The sequence below is a fragment of the Fulmarus glacialis genome, unplaced genomic scaffold (genome assembly GCF_000690835.1).
Source record: "Fulmarus glacialis isolate BGI_N327 unplaced genomic scaffold, ASM69083v1 scaffold7690, whole genome shotgun sequence".
NCBI lineage: Eukaryota > Metazoa > Chordata > Aves > Procellariiformes > Procellariidae > Fulmarus > Fulmarus glacialis.
Window position 1 is genome coordinate 1 of NW_009187030.1, and position 17,352 is coordinate 17,352.

The window sequence follows — 17,352 nt, forward strand, 5'->3', positions numbered from 1 at the left end:
CACCCCCGTCCCCGCCGCGGCGGCGTGTCCCGGGCGCTGGCGGGAGCCGGCACTCTTGCCGTGCCGCTCTGCGGAGCGTCGCGTCCCTTTAACTCCGCCTGGCTGACGAGGCACCCGCGATCCTTCTGGAAGAGCGCTGTGGATCTTTCTTTCCTCGTCCAGTCACCATGGCTGCATCGCAAGTGCTCGATTCCGCTTGACTAACTACAGATACTTGGCGGTCTTACTAAAGAACGGAGGTTTCCTTGTCGCCGTAGGTCAGTTACGGGATGCTGTAATTGCAGGAAAATGATTCGGTTCTTAGTGCAGCTTTCACCTGTGGAAGTCCCTGCCCTCCAAAATACTTGTTGGTGTTTATAAATGTACGTACTGTACAGAATAAAGGTGCAGGGAGGGAGTCATTGACGTGTTTCACGTTACCCGTTAGAGAAGGGTTGAGTTTGACTCCGTGAGACACTGTAGTTGTACAAGAGACTCGTGGACTGCTATCACAAATGATTATGTGGGGACTTTGGGATAAGGCGTAATGATTTCAATTTAGCCGAGACATTAAATAGGATTCTTTACCAATTTTCTTATTGTAGCTTGGTATGTGCCATGTCTAGCTTCACTTGAGACCCTCCAAGAATTATGTAGGAAGGAAAATCTCAGATGTAAATCCATTGGAATCACCAACAGGAATCTAAAGAGTTATGAGGTGGAATATTTGTGTGACTACAAGGTAGAAGAGGTAAGAGAAACACAGACCAATTTGATCACTCTTTCAGCTGAAATTTGGAAGCGAGCCAAAGGTAGTTTTGCTGATAATATAAAGTAGCAGGCTGTGAGGACAAAGCTCTTGCTGACGTCGAATGAAGTATCTTTTAAACTTCGAACTGTAAACAGAAAGCGGTATAACGACTGCTTTCGGTATGTTGAAGGAAGGTCTTTTTCTGAAATTACAGAGATGTTAGAATATGAAATGTTTCGCCTTTGCGTATCTAGAAGTTAAGCAAAATGCTGATGCTTTTAGGTTGTAGCTTGGTATGTATTAAGCTTCTACTTTATTTGCAGGTAACAGTCTATATTTCTCTCTTGACTGTTGTAGTCTGTTTGATGAAGAGTTAGGGCCACGTGCTGCAACTGGATTCCTACGGCTTGATCGTGCCAGTGAAATTCAGTCTCAGGATTTGGCCTTGTTACAGTTATTTGGCCTTTTTAAAATAAGTACAAAATGTATAGTGCTTGATTATAAATACAATGTTATGTGTTTTGAATGGATTACTCCTTTGGGAGGATAGTTGATATGACAAATAGTGGTTTTTGTAGATTTTTTCAGTAAGTTTAGAATTATTTTTTTGTTCCATATGTGATACGACTACATTCTGCTTGTGCATATGAGTCATGCAACTAGTTAGTATAACTTACTTAACGGCCTTAACAAATTAGCCTCCTCCAGGTATAACGTTAGCGATCAGAGTTCATCCCAGCTGTTTATTTCTTTGCCCCTAGAGATGATATGTAAAGTATCCAAAATTGTGCTATACATTAATTTGCTTGTGCATATGAGTCATGCAACTAGTTAGTATAGCTTACTTAACGGCCTTAACAAACTAGCCTCTTCCAGGTATAACGTTAGTGATCAGAGTTCATCCCAGCTGTTTATTTCTTTGCCTCTAGAGATGATATGTAAAGTATCCAAATTTGTGCTATACATTAATTTGCAAACAGAAAACTTGATTTTTCTCTTTCTCCCCGATTCTAATTGTTATGGGGACATCAAGACCTTCTGCACTGTATGCTGTTTCTTAACTCCAGAGCTCTTTTGTGTTTGTCTGTGTACTCTGTGATGCTGGATTTCAGCAAAGTGAAATGTGGCTAAATCTGTATCTGTTTCTGTATTTCAAGGGCACAGAATACTATCTTGTGAAATGGAAAGGATGGCCAGAATCTTCAAATACTTGGGAACCTCAGAAAAATCTGAAATGCCCATTGCTTCTTCAAAACTTTCTTAGTGACAAGAATGAATACTTGTCTCGGGTGAGAGAAGGCAAAGCACTGAAAGTGAGAAACCATGTTAAAGCTTTGAAACCTGCGGTTGCAGATTACATTGTAAAGAAGGCTAAGCAAAGAATAGCTCTGCAGAGATGGAAAGAAGAACTCAACAGGAAAAAGAATCATAAAGCAATGATTCTAGTAGAAAACACTGTGGATCTTGAAGGCCCTCCTTTAGACTTCTACTACATTAATGAGTATAAACCTGCTCCGGGAATAAATGTAATAAATGGAATAACGACTGGTTGTGAATGCACTGACTGCCCTGCTGAGAAGTGCTGTCCAAAGGAGGCTGGATTTATTTTGGCTTACAATAAACGAAAGAAGTTGAAAATCCAGCCCGGCTTGCCCATCTATGAATGCAATTCGTTTTGTAGGTGTGGGCCTGACTGCCCCAATAGGATAGTACAGAAAGGTACACCGTATTCTCTTTGCATCTTCAGAACTAACAATGGCCGTGGTTGGGGAGTAAAAACCCTCCAGAAAATTAAAACCAACAGTTTTGTGATGGAGTATGTTGGAGAGGTATGTATTTATCTCATATAGATGAATTATTTACGATAAGGGAAATGTTGGAGAAAATCTTGATGAGCTTTCTCTCAGTTTTAACATTTCTTGACTTCTACTGTATAATAGATAAGTCTGCTTTTGAGTAGAGGAATACAATAGGCATTCTAGATGACAGAAAAAATATATTGTCCAGAACGTCCTCTATTCCAGAGCAATTGTAAAAGGTTGAATGTAAAGAGAATACTTACCCTGTGTGTCGCTAAACAGTTATTTTAGATAAATGCCCTAGTAGTATTTCTAAAAGCAAGTCCTTGTTTTCTTTCACAGCAGTCGTATTCTTCATTCTTCCCCGACCATCTTTATTATTGTAGTTTTTGCTGTCCCCCAGGCACAGTTGTTACTGAACTCCCCACCCAGTCTGTCAGTCCCTTTTCTGTTTTGTCTGAACTTTCAAGGTAGTATTTCCAAACATATTTATTACTTTTGATTAACATCAAGAATAAGACTTGCAGTGCGGACATTATCTGTTTACGCAATCTCATACTATTTCAAACAGAACTCTCATGTTATAAAATACAGACCTTGAGTTACTCTTGAGATTTTGTATTGCTTTGTGTTTATCTGGTTCAGCCTCTGCTCTGCTTCAGGGCTCTTTACATCAGTAGCTCCTGACGGCCTCTCTGATCCAGTCTGTTGTGTATTTCTGCTACAAATCTGCCTTGCTACTAAGCTGACTCAAAATAATTCCTTCTGTCCCTTTGTACAAATGTTTATGGTCTTTATTGTATTTCCTCCATCCTTTCTGCCCCAAATCTTCTAACTTCTCATGTTCGTACCTTTCAATATTCTAACTACATACCTTTCTCGTAAGTGTACGAGAGGTCAGTCACTCAAAATATCTCTGTTGAAGGTTTGATGCAGAAAGATGATAATGTGATTTTGTTGCTTAAAGGAAAAAAAAGAATTTACTTATTCCCTACTGCTGAATAAGTTCTCAAATCTGATCTGTCAGAAAGATTTGAGAGGGTTTTATTGTCCAATTCCACCACATCTCATACCTGTCTTGCTGCCAAATTGTGATTGCTGAGTCTGCACAACAGAATACATTTAACAGGCTGCAGATGAAGTTGTTTAAGCTGTTGGTTCTGTCAAAAGTGACTGTAGTTCTTTTTCTTTGGGGAGTTTCTGGATTTCTACCTTGCGCTGATACATGCTAACCTAATTGCATAGATTCAGCTTTGTGAAGTGATGTATCTGTCAAAGCTGTCATGAATAGGATCTCTCATTGCAGTCAAAAATAGCAGGAAGAGATGCTTCTAGGGAAGGGAGGAGATGAGTACTGGACTGTAAATGTGGCTGGGTTGTAAAGACTGATACCTGTTGATCTTCGTCTGTGTGAAGGGAGAAAATTGAAACTTTATTTTACGTCAAGTAAACAAGGCTCTCTGAGTCTAATGAAAAAATTGTGTGTATAGAAACTTCAAGTATAAACGATTGACTGTATCTGTCATCATCAGAACTCTTAACAGAAGGTGCTGGTATTTTTTTTCCTGAGACAAGATAGTGCTGTGTGTCAGCTGTAGACAAATTACATCCAGAGAAGCCTCAGTCACTAACTAGTTTAGCTGTATGTATGTATTCTTTATTCAGTAGAGATGGAATGCTATTTCAACATCAAAAAGCGAATGTGGTATTTTTTACTAAGTAAAGTTTTTTTTCTAATTTGATTGTGATTTTTGTTTTAATTTAGTAATAGTTAATAATATGATGCAGGTTTCTTTTTTTCTCTTTCTTTAGGTGATTACAAGTGAGGAAGCAGAGAGACGAGGCCAGCTTTATGACAACCAGGGAAATACATACTTGTTTGATTTGGACTATGACTCAGATGAGTTTACAGTAGATGCAGCTCGATATGGAAATGTGTCCCACTTTGTGAATCACAGCGTAAGACCTTGTTTTATATACTAAGAATTTGGAGGATTATCCTAATTGTGCCAGAAATATCTTTTCCTGCTGTAAATATTTTCTTACCATATTCACAGTTTTTCTGGAGCAGTTTGTTTCATGCCAGCATAGTCCAGTCAGTTAGATGACATAATACATAGAACGGAATATTTAGCTTTACTCGGAGTAGGACTGCTTACAAAAATCTGGGAATGAGATGCTGCTGAAGTGGGCATCTGGTAGGACTGGGGTTGTCACTGAATCCACTGGTTCTAGACAACCAAAATAGGGTGGTTTGGGTGTGGTTTTTTCCAAGTAACTAAAAGACCTAACACACGAGAAGTACTTAATAAAGTTAGTGGAGAGTCAAAGACAATAGGAATTGATGCAGTATTTTGTAGCAGGGCAGGATGGGGGTTTATGTCGAATGTCATTCTTCAAACATTGGTAGAGGAAAAAATGAAAATTCCTATGCTTTCTTTGGTATTTCTCCCCTGTAGATACCTTTTTCCCTCCTTATATAAAATCTAAACTTGCCAGAGAATTCGAAAGTAAATTTTAAACAGGAAATTTTTGTAGTGTTTTGTTTTCTGTTCAACTGAAGTACCTAAAGCAAGAAGGCTGAACTGCATCTGTAAAGGAATTATGTATCATTCCTGAACTAAAAATTATTATTTCTTACTGATGTAATGTTTGTGAGGTATGCAGTCAGTGTTCTACAAATACAGTAAATTCATGTCTTCCAATTTGTGAGCTGATGGCGTTTGTATTTCATGCAGCCTTGCAAGGGAGGATGAAGAAGAGTTTTAGATACAGCCAATTTTGCTCTTCACTTTCGGAAATGGGAGTGAAGTATTCTCACACTTCGGTGTAAAGTTAAATGTCTAACTTCACTTCTGATTCTTTAATGTGGGATATATTTTACTGTTAGAGAGCAAAAAGGTGTGCAGGCTTTAACAAACTGCCTCAGTCGCTACTGACTTCTGACACTTAATACAGAAAAAATGATAAAGTGGTTTCTAGTTCCTGCTTAGTTTCCTTGACCCACCCCCTCCCACCCAGACCACAGCAGATAATTCAGAAGCCAAGCAGGTTAGCAATTGAAAATAGAAGTTTATTCGTAATATGAAAATACTATTTCTAGCCTGGAAGCAGTGCTTAAACCTAAATACAGAATAGTGAGTGTGTGTGGCTTGAAACGCTAGGTTGTTTTTCGTATCTTTCCTTTCAATTTTAGTTCTTTTTGTGGGTTTTGTAGGTAAATCTTAACCTCTGAATGTAGTTTTGATTGCTTTGTCATCTTTTTTGTTGTCATCTTTTGAAGGTACCATATTTTTTTTTAATAGGCTGTTGCATATTAGTGTAATCCACGTACTGTGTAAAGGTTGCCTTCTTGAAAGGACTCAACTCTAAGCTAGGAGTGTTCTCCTTTAATGCTATTTCAAGAAGGTAATTTGTTGATTTCAGAAGATAACTTAATTTTGGACTTCTGTCACTGAGAGAAGAAGCAGTTCGTTCTTTCCTGTGACCTTTGTTTACTTAAACACTTCAGTGAAACTTACTGTGCATTTTTCTTAACAGAAACTATGTTAATTTTTGCCTTACAGTGTGATCCAAATCTTCAAGTCTTCAATGTGTTTATTGATAACCTCGACTTGCGTCTTCCTCGAATAGCGCTGTTTTCTACACGAACCATCAAGGCTGGAGAAGAGCTAACCTTTGACTATCAGATGAAAGGTCTGCGGATTTTACAGCTGTGCTCGCGGGAGGTTTGGGGCACCGGTGGGTTTTGTTGCAGCCTGACTGATGTTAGCATTTCAGGTCAGGCACTGCATCTCCCTAACACAGCTCTGTGGATTCCAGAACAGACGTCGCTCATTGACGTGTAGCGCAGACAGAGCGCGCCCAGAAGCTTTTGTGTGCACCTCTAGGGCGTTACCTCCTTCAGCGCTCCTAGCTCACAGCAAGGGCTTGTGGTTGGAGCATCTGGCAAGGCAAATTATTTTGAAGATTTGTCACAAGAACGCTCAAAAGAATGGTCAGGATACCATTTAGAAAAGCTTTCCTTTATTCAAAGGCATTTACATGGCATTTCAGGTAAACTACTTTCTAAGTAATCTGCTAGCGATAAAGGCAGTTGTAACAGCTGAGTGATCTAAGGCACCATAGGTTTGTCTTTGGATTCTGGTGTCTGTAGGCCTCAGTTGTGGATGTAGGTCCTACAGTGCAGATGTTTAGGAAGGAAGAAGAAGGACAGAACAAAGTTCACTATTGTTTTGCTGGGTTGGATACATTGATCATTATGCAGAGACTTCAGGAAACAAAGTTCCTAGTGAGATGCTATCAGCTCTTTGGGAAGTAAGAAAGACATTTTGTACTGTGAGAACCATCACTCACTGGAACAACCTCTCCAGGGACATGGTGAAGTCCCCATCACTGGAGGTTTTCAAGATGCGATGGGACAGGGTGCTAGATAATCTTGTCCAGGCTCCCTTTCCCACAAAAGGTTGTACCAGATGATCTTTTGAGGTCCCTTCCAACTTGGGCTGTTTGATGATTCTTTGATAGTTGATCTTCCATTCAGTGTTCAAGGCCAGGTTGTGCGGGGCTTTGAGCAAGCTGATCTGGTGAAAGACGTCTCTGCCCACGTTGGGGGTTGGACGAGGTGGTCTTTAAAGGTCCCTTCCAACCCAAACCATTCTGTGACTTCATTTTTTTTCCAGTACAATAAAAAATTCTTGAAGTTCGCTGGCAGGGGGGTTGTGTGTGTCAAACTTTGCATGCAAACCATTTATCCGCAACAGCGATGCATTGTTGGCCCACTGGTTTTCAGAGAAGCATCCCTATACTCCAGAGCTGTACCTCATTCTTGTAGAAGTTCTCTTTAAGTGCTGACAAATTGATCTTATTTAAATCCTTAAGACGCCTCTTTTTTTGTGGTGTCCGTGACACTAACGTTGAAGGCAGGCTGCAGTCTCAGCTGACCAGTACGGATACAGACCTGAGGGTACGAGGCTCGAGTGTGTTGAGCTTTGGATCCTGATACGTATGCTAGGTGTTGTATAAGTAGTTGTAACCTGGGTGTCGGTAGAATTTGAGTATTGCTTCACACACAGTTCTTTGAAGAACTGGGGTGTTAGAAGGCTTTTTGAAGCCATTTGAATACCTAGCACAGTTTCAGTCTGTCTTTTAAAACTTGCTTATTTGTGTTTATCTGTGTCACAGGTTCAATAGATCTGACTTCAGACTCTGCTGATGGTCTTAGCCCATCCAGAAAGAGGATCAGAACTGTCTGTAAATGCGGAGCTGTGTGTTGCAGAGGTTATCTCAACTGAGTTCGGGTATCCAAAGTCACAAATACTTTGTTCTCTTTTAAATGTGTTTTAAGAAGACTCTTCTTTCACACGTCTATTCAAGTATTCCTACATCTAATGTAAATAAATACAGTGAAAACAAGGCATTACATTGGTAATTGAAATGGCATTGGCCAAAGAGAGAGATGTAATGTTTCAGGCAAATACAAAACTGATAACGGGGATTAAAAATTGATTTTTTCTAGAACTGTTATTTAGGAAGCGGTAAAATGTATGCTAAGAAAACTCTTTAAAATGTACCTTTATTTGAATATTTGAGTGTGAGCTTACAGCCGTACGCCTTTTAGGAACTGATTTCAAGTGGGATGAAGTGATGTTACGTATTTTCTATACCTTGAAGAGTCTGGAGGCATTTGATTTGAATCCTAAATCATAGCTGGCAGTTCTTTTGCTTTTTTGTTGGATAAAGAAAAACTTCAAGAGATTAGCAATAACGTTTATGGCACCGGGGTGAAGGATTAAGGACAGCCATCAGACTGTGTCTAAATGAAGGTCCACAGGAACGCAAATTGTAAAATGTCTATTGAACTCCACGCAAGTAAAGCAATTGGTTTTGGCAGATTCCAGATGTAAGATCAAGGTCTCTAACGTTTTTAGCTGATGATATGTTATTTAGAAGTTTTACAAATAGATTTTTTTTTTTCAATTTTTATGTTCTGATTTTTAGTTAGGATGCTATAGGAGATCTGCAGCTCTACAGAGAATTTGTAAATACCGGGTTATCGGTAGTAACATACACTGTTTGTTTTCATTGCAGAAATTTGGCAGTCATTGCTGAAACAAACTACTGGCTACAGTTTGGAAATAGATAACAAAAGAATAGGGAGAGCAGCCCATTGTCTAACAAAGCTGATGCATTAGAGAGATACGCTCAGTTATCTGTTAGGTGAAAAAATACCTTGGGAATTGATTTGTATTCGTAACTGGTTTTGATTAAGTTTTTACATACTGTGACTTTTTTTTATCTAGCAACAGACTTTTAAGATACTAGGCCTGTTCTTTCTTGTTGCAAAAATGTTAACGTCAGTGAAATTAGACTAGGAATGAGTTTACCCATTCGCTGTAGACATTTGTAAGATGTTCTCGAATGTAAAGGCTCAGAAATGTACTGTTCTTCAGCTGCTAGTCTTCTGTTTTTTTTTTTTCCTGATCACCTTAAAGTTGTCTCGATCTGTTCGTAATGTATGCAAAGTTTTGCTTGGCTTCAAAAACACTGAAGAGCAGTTGAGTTATGAGTGGAGTTACAGCCAAGGTCCACCTCCAGGGATGATTTAAGTGCTTTATTTTCATGGATTAAAAGCTTGTAAAACTTGCATATTGCTTACAAATCATGTAAATGTTGATAGGTCAGGCAGAATAATGTTGCTCCATAAATGGATGCTTCATAAATGGATGCTAGCTATGTATCATAGGTCAGCTAGTTACCTTTATAAGGTGCACAGCTGTTGGCTCAGGTGAATGAAGTCGAGTACCCAGCATGTAACCGTTTACTTAATTTGTTAGAAAATGCCTTAAATTTCATGTTAATTACTAGCACTCCAAAAAGAGTCTTTCAAAGGATAATACAGGTTGTTTGTTCATTAAGAAGCACAGTTGCATTTGCACTGAAGATCCAGCTCTTTGGCAGAAAGTGAAATTTTATATGCTACTGGCCAAAATCGGTTTCACGGTTGGGGTGACGAGTGTGGGCCATTGAAAGTGCTGTGTAAGTTTTGTAATCTGCAATACAAAGAGATACACATCGAAATAGAGACTTTATATTGTTTAATGAATAGGAGAAAGTTTGCTTAGATTTAAAAGTACATTACCAGGCACACCTGTATCCGCACACCTGTATCCACACACTTGGATAAATGCTGAATCTAGTCAATTTTTATCATGCCACATCTCTAATGATTTTTTTTTTTTTTTTTTTAAAATATATAAAGTTGAAGTGGAATGTGGAGCTTTGATGTTAGCAAACTCTAGATGATCTTGCATCATTTGGAGTCATTAGTGCTTTCTCTTGCATGTAGCCCAATCCAGCGATGCATTCCACGTGGATGGAATCTGCAATCTCCAGCTCCTTAATCCGCTGCAGTCTGCAGCCTTGCCTGTCGGTACAGGATGGCGAGAGTGGCTGCGGCGAGAAATGGATTCCTTACCAAATTGGTTTCTCTGGCCTCTCCTGTACAGGAGGACACAGGGCTGGTTCGACACTCTTTTTGTCTTATGTGTGTCCATGCCCAGTTTGATTTAAAAATTGCAAGTAAATGCATTTTCAAAGATAAAAATCTTAGAAGTTGTACTTGAGTTCAGTCTCTGCCTCTCCCAAGGCAGTATGTGTTACCACCAGCATTGGAATAACACTGCTGTTCGTTAAGGATATGTGTGTTACCTCTTGTGCGATAAATAAAGGACCGTTAATTTATGTTCTGGGAGGTAACAGTATTCTGTATTTATTTGAAGTAAACCCATGTATCCAGTTTCCAATTTAGAGCCTTGAACAGTATTTTATATTTACGTATTCACAGTGCATTTGGATTGCAGTCAGTGAATTAGCTTAATGGGACACTGTGTCACTTTTAAAACTCCTTTTGCTGTTTTTATGAGTTCGGGGGAAAATTGCCGAATTGGAAAAGGAGAAAAAGCTATTTTCAATTTGTTAAGGAGCCTAAACCAGCCTAGCTTCTGCCTTTGTTTTGCTTTGTGGTCTGTTAGCATCATCATGGCCACCAGTTGGGTTTTTGCTGGGTTTAATTTTTTTTTTTTGGTAGCAAAACTAAAGCTGCAGGATCACCTGTAAGAAAAGCTATTGTCTATTTATTTAATCTCCAAGTCAAGTCAATCTTTTGGTTATTTCTAATGTATGTTTTAGGACTGTGTACATTAGAATATGCAGTTTGTAAGCTCAGGAACATTTTCTTTTCATAATGTGTGATCTCTAGTATTGCTATCTTCCTATAGTTTTTGATAAAATAAATTAAATTTAGTTTTTCTTTTGTTGTTGTCATTCTTAACAAAAAAAAAAATCTTAGCCTGTAAAAACCAGCTGTAGCTGTAGCAGTAGAATTTGCTTTTAAGACTGCAACCTCGTAACTCCTCTCCTGTACCACGTTTTCTGGCACAGTAAGGACTGTAGTAGAGCGATCATGAGGAAGTCATGTGTTTCCTATTCAGTTTATGGCTAAGAACTGGTATAAATTTACACTGTCGACTTGTCTAAAGCAGACTGGTTCCTGTATATTTAAGCACACTGTAAATGCAGCCCTGAACTTAGATGTGTAGTACAGTTAAGGAAACAAACCAACATAAGAAATTCTGCTCTGTATGATTTTATTCACAGAGGTAGTTACAACAGCAGACAGCTTGCTAAAAAAGCAAATTGATAGCCCATGTTTGGAATGGAGCGGGCAAGGTGACAGTGGAGAAATACATGGACTTCAATATCCTTAAAACCATACATAGACGATAGCAATTTTTCTTCTTCCCCCCCCACCCCCTCCCGCCACTGTTCCCAACAGCAGAATGCTGGCTGGTTTAACATTCACATGTCGCTAAAGATGGCAGAAAGACTGAAGACATAGAGGGGAAAGCTGCCATACTAAAGGTCTGTTTAATTCTCGGGGACTTAAGTCCACGTGGATGGGAAACCTCATGGATTTTTTGATGACTTCTGCTGTTTAGGCATTTTAGTAGGCACTGCAGCTTAACAGAAACCTGAATTACATTTCCATTTTAGAAGGTTAAGAATTTTGGCAAAGAGTTATGATGGCACACGTGTATGGAGAGTCTATTGTCTTGATTTAAAAAAGAAATCTAAACAGGTCTGAACTCAGTGAAGTCAACAGAACATTGCAGGAGGTGAAATTTGGTAATACAAGAGCCTTGAGTAACATAACCACCTGTCCAGGATAACAGGATAGCTTCTGTTGCTGTGACTTAGCCTCCAGAGCAGGTTCCTGCTGGTGGCTTTGGAACCAAATGCCACAGGATTTTATTTTTAAGTGGTTCTGAAAAACGATTCAGAACAAGCCAAAACATGGAGCAACTGATGACAAGTTGTTTGCAATGAGTTAGATTTAAACCATAGACAATGGTGTATCATACCTCATTCAGGAGTTAAATCGGGTGACACCACTTGCTCAGTGTAAAGAGAGGCGGCTTGAAAAGAACAATTTGATTAAAAAAAACCTTTTCTCAGTAATTCTCTAATCTGTGCTGCAGTTGTTTTTAAAAATAACTGCAGCAAATACTCAGGATTGATGTTGAAATACAACTATTGCATTGTTTGCATGGTTGTTCCTAAAAGATGTCATGTTCCTCCCCACAGTTAAAAATGTGGTATTTTATTAAAACCTGAGATCACATATATATCAAAGGCAAACTCTTAGAGCTCATAATGAAGAGAAACTAAATTTCATTTAGTGTTCTACCCTTAGTTTTGTCTGGTCCCTTTTTTGTCTACTTACAGTCCTGGAGAACCGAACTCAGGAGGCAGAAGGCTTTTACAGCCCCTCCTAAGAATACTTTTCAGTATTTCATGGAAGGAACAATAAAGTTACACAGGCTGCAAATTTCTAATTCTGACAGTAAGATATTTCTGAAAAAATTGCATGAATTAGCATAGCTGCAGATAGTAATCAGCACTAAAGAGAAAAATAATTTGGGGTTTAATAAACAAATTTTGGTATTTATTTTCATTATGTCAAGTAATACCTGTCTTCAGGAGACTTTTTTCTCATGAGTATGCTTTCACCTGCTGCTAGCTTCTTATATAAAGAGTGCAGTTTATCTGGCCGAGGCGCTTCAGCATCAGGAGTCAAGGGAATTTCAAAGTCAGAGGAGCTCTGGGAGTCCCTCCTCAGTTCTAGATCAGGAGTCCTGGAGTTGTCACTCACTTCCACCAGCACCTCTTGAACGTGAGCAGTGCCAGCTTCTGCATCTTTCTCACAGTCTTTGCTTCTCAAGTCACAGGCATCAGCGGCACAAGATCTGTTCTGACCCGCTGGCTTCCACCGACTGTTGTCAGGCTGACTGTCTCTGGCAGTCTCCTGCAATACAGAAACAACTGTTCTGCTCCCACCTTTGCCGAAGCAGCTGAAGTCCAAGGCGTTTTTCTCTTGGGAGGAAATGAGTACTGTGTCCATCTGGCTATCCCAGCCCTGGCTCCCCTGCTCCGATACGTGTGTCGACTGGGAAGAATTCTGGGAGGAGATGTGTGTCGAGTCGCTTACTCCATCCGAATCACTGAAGAGCGACTGGGACCCGCCAGCATCTGCTGAAGATGGGAAGGTGTCCTCATTTCCAGAGCTTTCTTCTAGTTTGTTACACTTAAAAAATGCATCCCAGCAAGGGACGTCGGCATTAGACTCCTGTTGGTCGCTAGTTACTCCATTGAAATTTGATGTGGAAGTGGCATCTGGCTCAGGGGAAAGAACTTGAACTGCGTTTTTTTCAGATTCTTCTTCGTCGTCATCATCATCATCATCATCATCATCATTTGATTCCTCACAGTCCATGAAGTCTCTCTTGGGGGAGGTGTAAGTTGTGGTTGCTTTGTAACTTTCTGTGCTCTCATTGATGTTTCCTTTGGCATTTTCAGATTGTCCTGTGCTGGATGGCCTGCTCTCTTCTCTCTGCTGTTTTGGAATCTTAGGCCTTGCGGAAGTTAATTCTGTATCAAAGAGATCATCTTCATCTGTCAAGAAAAGAACAGGAAAAAAAACCACACTAGGAAAAGTTCAGATCTCTGATAAAATACTGTTGAGAGCAAAGTTTCAATAAAAATTCATTTAGTATGAAGAGAGGAAAAAGTTCTTTAACCCAGATGGAGAGTTAGCAGGACATTATTGACAGCATTTGCCTTGTCTAGCGCAGTGCCTTACGAGGAGAGCTGCTAGTTGTCATCCTCCATATAAGGTACAGCAGAGCAGAGGTAGCCCTGGTAGACACGACTGTTCAGCCCTCTGACATGTTTTGCCAGGACTGCATTACCCTTGCATACTTGGCACTTGAGAAATGGCCAGAGAGGATGCCACAGGCCCAAAGCTGTCTTCTAGTTCCCAAGTGGTTTTCCAGAGGCTCTGTACAGCATCCGTTTACCATCATAAATTAAAAAAGCTACAAGGTGCTAAAAAGCCAGCTGTGTGAGATCATGAAGAAGAGCGATTCCACTGGTATAGCACTCTGTCCCCAACAACACAGGAGGTGATGCAAGCAAAGTTCTGTTAGAAACAGCTTTACTAGCGATGGTCTAGGACTGTGGAATGGAACTCTTCCCGAAACTTAAAGGGTTGTTAAGCATTAAGTACATTTTAAGATCGCAAACAAGTACGCTTTTACACAATTAGTGCTCTCTCACCCTCCTAAAACCTAAGTTCATTTATATTTCTCCTTTCTAACTTTGCTTTGAACACGAACAGACTATGGTGAACACCATGGCTTTTGGCACCTTTGCTTAGTCTCAGACTTTCATTTAAGGCACAGTAGCACCAGCAGAACCTTTACCTGTATCAGATGAGTCTGTCTTGTGGACTCTCTTCAGTGTTCCTAAGGGCCTGTACCTGGGTTCCATGTTTCTCCTGTACGACCTGCATAATGGCTTTAATCTGAGGTGAATGAGAAAAGCGATTACTATTTAGAACTCCGCAGATACTTTCAGGAGCAAAAGTAAATCTTTTAACTGGATCTAAGTACACTGCTTCATGCCTTTCACAGGCACTGCAGTAAAATTGTTAAAGGCAGCAATAGCTAGGGAAAAGTTCTTAAGCCATTGGTGAGCTTAGGCTGCTTAAAGCTAGACGTCTGTCATTTCTATGTATTTACCTTAAAACGTACACCATTTGGAAACTTTCAGTCCCTTGCTTAGAGAAGACAATGACAGGGTTCAAAATCTGACTGCAGTTTTGTTCAGTAATGGTAAAGTATCTCCTTTCTTATTAAGGAGGAAAATAAAAAGGAACAAAGAAACGAGTCTTCATTTTGTTCAGACTGAGTGACATCACTGCTGCTCCATCAGAGCGCTTTCTAAGCTGCCAACATCTGTAACAGCACAAGAGTTCACGCCTTTGTGATGCTATGCAGAGGCTAGGAGTTCAAGGCCCCAGAGAAATTCTCCCTAAAAGAAAGTTCCGAGAAGTAGCAATGACAAATAGAAATAGGTCACAGAATGGAGTGAGATGAATGTGTATTCAGATTCCACTCAAATACGAGTTTAACAGCAGAAAAGCCTCTATACATAGATACAAGTAGTGTGTGGAATACAAACTCTCAGACTTAGCACAACATCAAAGTGTTCTTCAGAAAGCTGAAGTTTGCAGGACTGAATATAGAAAAAAAAAAAGTGAATTATCAGACAAGTAAAGCAAAAGGCAGTGGCCTGCTCGAGCGGCTGGGATTCAGGAGGGGAGTTGTCCTTACAAGAACAGAGATCAGATCACCTCCATTCAGCAGCTGCTTGTCACTTACATTTCCATAACTTTGTCTTCTGTCCCACCCACTGGCAGTACATTGGGATACACATTCACAGGACGGATATAGCTCAGGAAATCCTTAATCTAAATTGAAGAAAAGGAGCAGCAGGTTAACAAGTTACATCGACAGTTAATAATTTCACTTAGTGGCTGCACTGATCAAAGCACACGCACAATAAGTACTACCAGTTGTCTCATGTAAAGACCAATATGACCCATGAGCCAAACTCTGTTGAAGTGGATAGCTCCGTAACAAGAAAACAGGTCTGAAGGGATGCTGAGAACTCAGCCTCACTAACCACCTCACAGCAATTACCAACTACTACGCAGGCCATCACTGTCTCTGAAAGAAAAGGCTAGACAAATCTGTTCCTAGGGAAAGTGATCCAGGGCTTCACTGTTCTTACTGCTGTAGATCTTTTCAGACCTGCATTTTTTTTACGAGACTTCAAGTCCCTAGTTGTGCAGATCAGAGCATTCCCTTCCCCAAAGACTTTTCTTAAAGTCTCCCTTCAGTCAACTATAAAAGCCCATATGACAAAACACATCACTTTTTCCATGCTTTATTCTGTTGTCTTCTAGATGCTCTCCAGACAGTAAATTTCTTGAAGAATTGTGTCCAGTTTGGGGCACTCCACTCCAGCTGAGGCTTTATCAGGGCTGAGCACTGAAAACACTTGCAAGTGTACAGATTACACTCCTATCTCTACGGACCGGTAGGACCCATCTATTTTTGCATGTGGAGGTATGAGTCTGTTACAGTACACTACCCCCCATATTCTGCCAGCAACGGTGCCACGTTGTATGTACTACGCTCCACTTAAAATGGAGTACCTCCATTTAAAATTCTGCATGGCAGAGCAAATTAAAACTTAACCAGGATCTTAAAAACAGGACTGTCTTCCTAGGGCTCTGAATAATCTCCATTTTGTATGTGCAAGGCTTTGTGACAGGTTAATTGTTAGCACTGATCCAGTTTCAGTTCAGTTTCTTAGGAGACAGAAGTATTTTAAGAACTGGATCGAGTCATATTACATGAAAGTGTGTGATTCTGGAGAAGGTGCTGCCATGATCAATTTCCTTTTAGTCTTTAACACAGAAAGAGGAGTAACAGCGGCAGCTACGACGTAAGAAAATGCTGTTTAAATGTGTGGGCAGGGAAAAGAAAGCAAACCCATCCAAAACTGAGTCACAGCAGATAAACAATGTATTGAAAACCAAAATTCCAAGCTTCAAGCATTGCATAGTTACACAGTAATCTAATATAGAAAGGCAGTCAAAACAATTGTAGCAGTGACCAATACTCTGAGAGAACAAAAAAATAAGCTTGTAATCCTGCCCTACCTTGACATGTTCTTCTGCAGCTATATTAAAACAGACTTCTCTGTCTTCAGCATCCAGAACTTCCTATCCCCCTATGTCTTACTACTGAAAAGATTTTTTTTTTATTATTGTGACAAGTCATGTCATCCACTCCAAAATAAGCAAAACTCGGGTTTTTTTGCTTTTTTCGGGTTGTTTTTTTTTTCCAATCAATGTATACTCAATACTAGAAGTATACAAACCTCGCTGTATGAAGAGTGGAAAGAGAAACAAGCTCTGTATGTACTCTCCCCAGTCCTAAAAAAAAGAGGAGGCACAAAAATTAGGTAACTGCTCTTCATCCTCAGTCAACAGGCAAGCATAACCTACTCTTAAAAAATCCATTTTGAGATTCAGTTCTACAAGCGTCAGGCAAGATATGCACCTGAAACAACAGGTTTCTGCACGGCCCAGATGCTCACCTCACTATTACATTGGTTTTCTTGATCCTTTCTCCAAACCACATAGTGGAGGGTTTGATGCTGATTATGTGCAAGGGAGTTCCATTTTGGCAAGTCATCCCACAGGGCAGTCTGTTCCCTCGAAAGCAGTCATCATCCTGTCAAATGCAATATAAAATTAAGTGTAATCCTGACCTTCTTCCGCCCAGAAATTGAGCAATATAGTATCTAGTCAGACCAAGTTTTCATCTCGCTTCCAACTCCGGGTTGCCG

General features: G+C 39.9%; 2 protein-coding genes across 2 annotated transcripts; one reads left to right on the forward strand and one right to left on the reverse strand.

Moving 5' to 3' along the window:
* Positions 1-162: 162 nt before the first annotated feature.
* On the forward strand, positions 163-7,945 carry SUV39H2 (suppressor of variegation 3-9 homolog 2 (Drosophila); the record flags this gene model as incomplete). Its single annotated transcript, XM_009573520.1, has 6 exons — positions 163-257; positions 585-730; positions 1,888-2,559; positions 4,342-4,488; positions 6,096-6,225; positions 7,714-7,945. Coding segments are annotated over 6 exons (1,300 nt in total), but the record flags the coding sequence as incomplete, so codon positions are not given.
* Positions 7,946-12,544: 4,599 nt separating this feature from the next.
* DCLRE1C (DNA cross-link repair 1C) lies at positions 12,545-17,237 on the reverse strand (the record flags this gene model as incomplete). The annotated part of the gene is made up of 5 exons (XM_009573531.1): positions 12,545-13,542; positions 14,352-14,452; positions 15,312-15,400; positions 16,882-16,936; positions 17,101-17,237. Coding segments are annotated over 5 exons (1,380 nt in total), but the record flags the coding sequence as incomplete, so codon positions are not given.
* Positions 17,238-17,352: the final 115 nt, after the last annotated feature.